The sequence below is a fragment of the Lolium perenne genome, chromosome 3, assembly GCF_019359855.2.
Source record: "Lolium perenne isolate Kyuss_39 chromosome 3, Kyuss_2.0, whole genome shotgun sequence".
Taxonomy (NCBI): Eukaryota; Viridiplantae; Streptophyta; class Magnoliopsida; order Poales; family Poaceae; genus Lolium; species Lolium perenne.
In genome coordinates this window covers 342,928,849-342,935,286 of record NC_067246.2, presented here as the reverse complement: position 1 = coordinate 342,935,286, position 6,438 = coordinate 342,928,849, and the positions used below count along the sequence as shown (strand labels likewise).

At 50.9% G+C, this 6,438-nt stretch overlaps 1 protein-coding gene across 1 annotated transcript; it reads left to right on the top strand.

Annotated features, from left to right (window-relative positions):
* Positions 1 to 375: 375 nt before the first annotated feature.
* Positions 376 to 1,976, top strand: LOC127346052 (rho GTPase-activating protein 2-like). Its single transcript, XM_051372581.2, has 3 exons — positions 376 to 721; positions 818 to 1,310; positions 1,632 to 1,976. The coding sequence occupies exons 1-3, from the start codon at positions 513 to 515 to the stop codon at positions 1,758 to 1,760; spliced, it is 831 nt and encodes a 276-aa protein (XP_051228541.1). The 5' UTR covers positions 376 to 512; the 3' UTR covers positions 1,761 to 1,976.
* Positions 1,977 to 6,438: the final 4,462 nt, after the last annotated feature.

The window sequence follows — 6,438 nt, the reverse complement described above, 5'->3', positions numbered from 1 at the left end:
TTACAGTGTGTTAAAATATCCGAACATCCTATGGATCAAAAAAAAAAAAAGTGGAGTACGCCCTTCGGTGGAGATAAGAAGGACTTCACTGTATCGTAGAAAATCAAAGGCAATCTATATCCATGAAGCAAAAACTAGATTTTGGCTATACCATGCACACTACTAGTTGATTCTGTGTTTTAGAAAAGGGAGACAAGTGGCTAATTTCCATTGTTTTGTTCCCTCTTTCTGCCACCACGACTCCTTCATTCGAAGCCAAGATACGTCGCGAGTTGGCGTAGTGGTGCAGCGCACGATCGTCGTCCTCGCCGCACCAACCTGTACATCGATCAACCAACCAGAGTTCCTCTTAATTCTAGTCTCCGACCAAGTCTCCGCTCCTCCATTCGTCGTCCGGTACCACCACTACGTACGAGAATACCGCGTCGTCATTGCTGCGGCGCGCGTCAAGGCCCCTCGTCCTGCCGGCACGTACGCGCGCGGGGGCGCCGGGATCGGATCAGATCACCACCATGGACATCGGGGGCGGCGGCGCTGGCGCCGGCAAGGAGGTGGATCAGGTCGCCGGCGGCAGCGAGCAGCCGCAGCAGAGGATGAAGATCGGGTGGCCCACCGAAGTGCGCCACGTCGCGCACGTCACCTTCGATCGCTTCCATGGCTTCCGCGGCGTGCCCGCCGAGCTCCAGCCCGAGCCCGCCCTCGCCAAGGCCCCCAGCGCAAGGTACGCGTGCACATTCTCTCTCTCTCTCTCTCTCGCCGTTCCATCAACGTCTTCTTTCTCCTTCGTGTCTGATCACGGTCGCCGGCGTCTGCGCAGCAAGACGGCGTTCGGCGTGTCGACGGAGTCGATGCAGTGCGCGCACGACGCGCGGGGCAACAGCGTCCCGTCCATCCTGCTCCACCTGCAGCGCCGCCTTTACGACCAGGGCGGGCTGACCACGGAGGGCATCTTCCGCGTGGCCGCCGACGGCGCCCAGGAGCAGCGCGTCCGGCAGCACCTCGACCTCGCCGGCACCATCCCTGACGACGACGACGACGGCGCCGCAGTGGACGTGCACTGCCTGGCGGGGCTCATCAAGGCGTGGTTCAGGGAGCTCCCGGGCGGGCTGCTGGACGCGCTGCCAGAGGAGGAGGTGGCGCGGTGCACAACGGCGGAGGAGGCCGGGAGGCTCTGCGGGAAACTTGCGCCGGCCAAGGCGGCGCTGCTCGACTGGGCCGTGCAGCTCATGGCGGACGTGGCGAGCGAGGAGGGGCGGAACCGGATGGGCGCGCGCAACGTCGCCATGGTTTTCGCGCCCAACATGACACAGGTATAGTTATTACCTTTGTCCCCCTGCAAACTGAACTCTATGATACAGTAAATAAGGTTTCACCAAACTGTAGAAAACTCCAGTCATTCTGAATTTCTGATTGACAACTACCATGGTGCCCAAAAACAATTCCCCGCTAGTGTCATATGAGTTACTAGCTACAGCCAATGTAAAGGCTTTGACAAATTCAGTCAAACATAGGTTGAATTTCAGTCATGTTCTACAAGTTACTGCCTGCGTGTTACTTCCGATTCGTGTAGAAAATCATTAGCAATGGCAGATCGATGCTGCTAATTAATCGTGTGATATGCTCTACTGCAGGCGGCGGATCCTCTGACGGCGCTCAAGTACGCGGTGCAGGTGATGAACTTCCTCAACCAGCTCATCGAGCGAGCGCTCCGGCAAAGACGAGAACAAGCAGCGGCAGCAACAGCCAAACTGATCAGTTGATGACGTTCTAACCAAACGTACGTTACATGTAGTGGAGTGTTGTTAATTCGATTGTTAGTGCCGCGGTCAGTTAGTTTCATTCAGTTCCGGTGTTGATACTAAGCTTACCTGTGCTTGAGCATAGCTAGGATCCAGCAAATCAGCTAGCTGTGTGCATGTGTTAATTTTGTTTCTCCATTCCAATATGCGTGCTATGATGATTTGATTTTGATGTTATATGTGGCCTCATGTTTCTCCTTAATTCTATGACCATAGTACGTAGAGTGGATTTTCAGAACCCGGTCATACTTGTTCTCCATATCTCGGCCTTCGTAATTTTGCGATTCAAGGAGAGGAGTGTTGTAAGACCATCTCCACCGGCGCGTTCCATAGCAACCCCGATAGCGTTTTGGGGACCGGCAGCGAATGGACTCACATCAGCGCGCTCCAAATAGCGCCGGCGCTTTTTCGAGCCCAATAAAAGCACCGGCAACCCGTGGCGGCCCCTTCGCTAAGTGCGCGAATCGGGCGCGCCGGCGTCTCGCGAGACGAATTTTTTTGGCGTGGGAGCCGCCTGTCAGCCACACATCCTAAAAGTCGACACAAGCGGGGAGTGGCAGGACTGACGCGTCAGCGACACATTCAAGTTTAACCTAACCGTCGTCTACCTCGTGACGGAAGTTATTGACACGCAGCGACGATGCAGTTTTCGCAGAGGCGCAGTGAAGCGTCTCGTCGCGCCTAGTTCTCCGTGCCGGCGTTAATGAGCGCCACCTCTCCCCCGCCTCCCTCGGGCCTATAAAAGGGGCGCTCTCACATCGTCCCTCACAAACAAACCCTAGCGCCTCTCTCCCCAACCCTAGCCGCCACCATCTCAAGAGTCGGCGCTATGGCTGGTAGAGGCAGAGGCCGAGGTCGCGGCCGTGGTCGTGGTCGTGGCCGCGGCAGAGCTGCACGGTCGTCGTCGCCTATGACGCCGTTGTCTTCATCGTCCGACCTGCAGGAAGAGCAGGAAGTGTTGTCCGAGTTCGTCGTCGTCCTCAAGGGAGACCCACTCGGCATCTAGAGGCTGCCGGACAAGTTTGCTGACTTCATCGCCGGCAACGAGCCGGTCGCACTGCAGTTGCGGGAGGCTGGCTGCGACTGCTGCCGGTGGACGGTGGACGTGCTTTTCGACGGGCGCGGCAAGATGTACCTCCACACTGGCTTGGAGAAGTTCGTGCACTACCACGACCTCGAAGTCGGCTGCGTGCTCACATTCTCCTACCTTGGCAACGCAGATATGAGCGTCAAGGTTTTCTACGACACGCGCTACCGCAGGCACTACCACGGCGACTGCGATGAGAAGGACGATTGAACACGTCGAGTGTTCTTTCTTCGCAGCGAAAATAGGCACGGAGGTTTCTGTATGTTATTCCTCGAAAGGACCAACAGGGCTATCATCGCTAGCTGGATTATCCATTTGGGTGACTGGGAGTGCCTGGGAGTGTTCTTTCTTAGCAGTGAACACACGATAATGATAGGTCCCCGAAGCTACGGAAGTCCAAGTTGCTTCCCCGTGGTGCTGGTCCTTACAAAGTGCTTGCCAAGATCAATGATAATGCACACTCTATAGATCTTCCAATTGATGAGTTTGGTGTCAGTAATTCTTTCAATTTGGCTGATTTGACACCATGTGATGGAGAAGACCTTGGAGCGTTGAGGTCGACGCCTTTTGAAGGGGGGAGATGATGAGGACATCACTACTACCTCCGTTATTGCAAGATGAAGATGATGCTGCTGTGAAGGTCAATTCCAATGAAGTTAGGATTGGACCAATGACACAAGCTCGTGTGAAGCTACTCAAACAACAGGTGAACTTGTTCCTAAGTGATACTTTGATCGATGAGAGCTTTATACTGCCTAAGTCCTATTATTTATGTATGATCATGTATGAAGAGGGAACAAGCATCACACGAGGAGGAGAGGAGCAGCTGGACAAGAAGCTGGACATGAAGATATCCCATGGACGCGCGAGGGAGGAGAGGGAGGCATGCGCGAAGGAGGAAGAAGTCCAGGCCGGTGCCAGGTCCGGTCAGACCGGCCGCCATGCCGGCGCACCCGGTCCCAGGTCCGTTCAGACCGGGCGCCACACCGGATCAGCCCGGCGCCGACCGGATTCTACGCTGGTGCCAATCGGGCACTATCCAGTAAGCCTGGACCTCTAGCCCGGTCACCATCCGGTGCTAGTCCCGGTTGAAACCGGATGGCCCGGTCCCAGGCCCGGTCGACCGGCCGGATGACCGGCCGACTCCGAGTCTGTCTCGACTAGATCCAATCTGGGTCGGTTTTCTATGTGTGTTTTCGACTTCTGGTCGTCCTGAACTCCTATATAAGTGCCCAAGACGCCCCCAAATTAGGTTTAGACCATGTTTAAGATAAACCCTAGTTCATAGTTGATTGCTTTGTGATGACCCACAAGTATAGGGGGTGTATCGTAGTATTTTCGATAAGTAAGAGTGTCGAACCCAACGAGGAGCAGAATGTGTTGACAAGCAGTTTCGATGAAGGATTCACTGTAAATGCTCACAAACAAGTATTCAGGGGGTTTTGATGTAGCAGTTGAATAAAGTACGAGTAAGTAAAGTGCGAGAGTAACAATTGCAACGAGTGGCCCAATCCTTTTTAGCACAAAGGACAAGCCGGTTTGTTTACTTATAATGACCAAACGTTCTTGAGTACACACGGGAATTTAGTCTAGTGCTTTCGCTTCATACAGCCGATTAATCTTCATTGTTTTGATAAGTGTTGTTTGGGTGAACCTATGCTAATGCACCGCCCTTCCTATGACTAATACATACTTGTGATTATACCCCTTGCAAGCATCCGCAACTACAAGAAAGTAATTAAGATAAATCTAACCACAACCTTAAACTCTGAGATCCTGCTATCCCTCCTGCATCGATATACCAACGGGGGCTTAGGTTTCTGTCACTCCGGCAACCCCGCAATTGGCAAACGAATACAAGATGTATTCCCCTAGGCCCATAAAGGTGAAGTATCATGTAGTCAACGTTCACATGACACCACTAGAAGAATAACACCACAACTTAAATATCATAACATTGAATATTACTCAACCATAATTCACTACTAACATTTAGACTTCACCCATGTCCTCAAGAACTAAACGAACTACTCACGAGACATCATATGGAACATGATCAGAGGTGATATGATGATGAATAACAATCTGAACATAAACCTTGGTTCAGTGGTTTCACTCAATAGCATCAATAACAAGTAGAAATCAATACCGGGAGAGTTTCCCCTATCAAACAATCAAGATCCAACCCAAATTGTTACAGCGGTGACGATGTGCAGCGGTGGAGATGGCGGTGATGATGATGAAGATGATGATGATGATGGTGATGGAGATGATGTCCAGCTCGATGTCGGTGACGATGGCGTCGATTTCCTCCTCCGGGAGGGAATTTCCCCGGCAGATTTCAGCCTGCCGGAGAGCTCTTTTCTCTCTGGTGTTTTCCGCCCCGCAGAGGCGGTTGTGACTCTTCGCGACTATCCTCTGGAGCTTAGGTTTTTGGGACGAAGATGTACGCGAAGGAGAGGAGGCCAGAGGGGGCCGTGGGCCCCCTCCTCACAGGGCGGCACGGCCAGGCCTTGGCCCGCGCCGGCCTATGAGATGGGCCCATGGCGGCCCTCCTCGGCTCCCCCTTCTGGCTCCCTTCGTCTTCTGGAAAAATAGGATTTTCTATATAATTTCCGTCAATTGTTGATCTTCGGAAATATTGCCTTCTGACGACGCTTTTTCCAGCAGAATCCTGACTCCGGTGCGCGATCCTCCAATAATCATGAAACATGCAAAATAGATGAAATAACATAAGTATCATCTCCAAGATGAAATATATCAATGAATAACAGCAAATTATGATATAAAATAGTGATGCAAAATGGACGTATCAACTCCCCCCAAGCTTAGACTTCGCTTTTCCCCAAGCGAAACTGAACTCGGTAAACAGGACCACATGTTTATGGAGTGAAGAGTCGATAAATAAAATACGGACAAGAAGCATCATATCAATTCACACAAGACATTCTAGTAAACAACCTCCTCATATAATTCAACTTGAAACAAGTAGAAGGTAATCACAAATAAAGGTGCATAAGAAATCATAATTGGTGATGGCAAACTTCGTTCTTGGTCAGAGAACAATTAACATAGTATGTTAAAGCTAATATGGCACAACTTGCATACTCAATCATAATAATCTCCTCATAATCATTGATAACCTTCAAAGCTATATTCATTCTGATAAAACTTGTACTAAACAAGGAAGAATAAAAGACACGATGAAATAAATCACAATATAGATGGTTTGATCACAACAACTCAAATGCTTGCTTAAGATGGAGGGAAATAGGTTTACTGACTCAACATAAAGTAAAAGACAGGCCCTTCACAGAGGGAAGCAGGGATTAAATCATGTGCTAGAGCTTTTTCAGTTTTAAATCATATAGAGAATAAAAGTAGCATTTTGAGAGGTGTTTGTTGTTGTCAACGAATGGTAGCGGGTACTCTAACCCCCTTGCCAAACAAACTCTCGAAGAGCGGCTCCCATAAAGTTTTATTTTTGGTTGACACTCCTTCCAACCTTTGCTTTCACAAACCACGGCTAACCGAATCCTCGGGTGTCTGCCA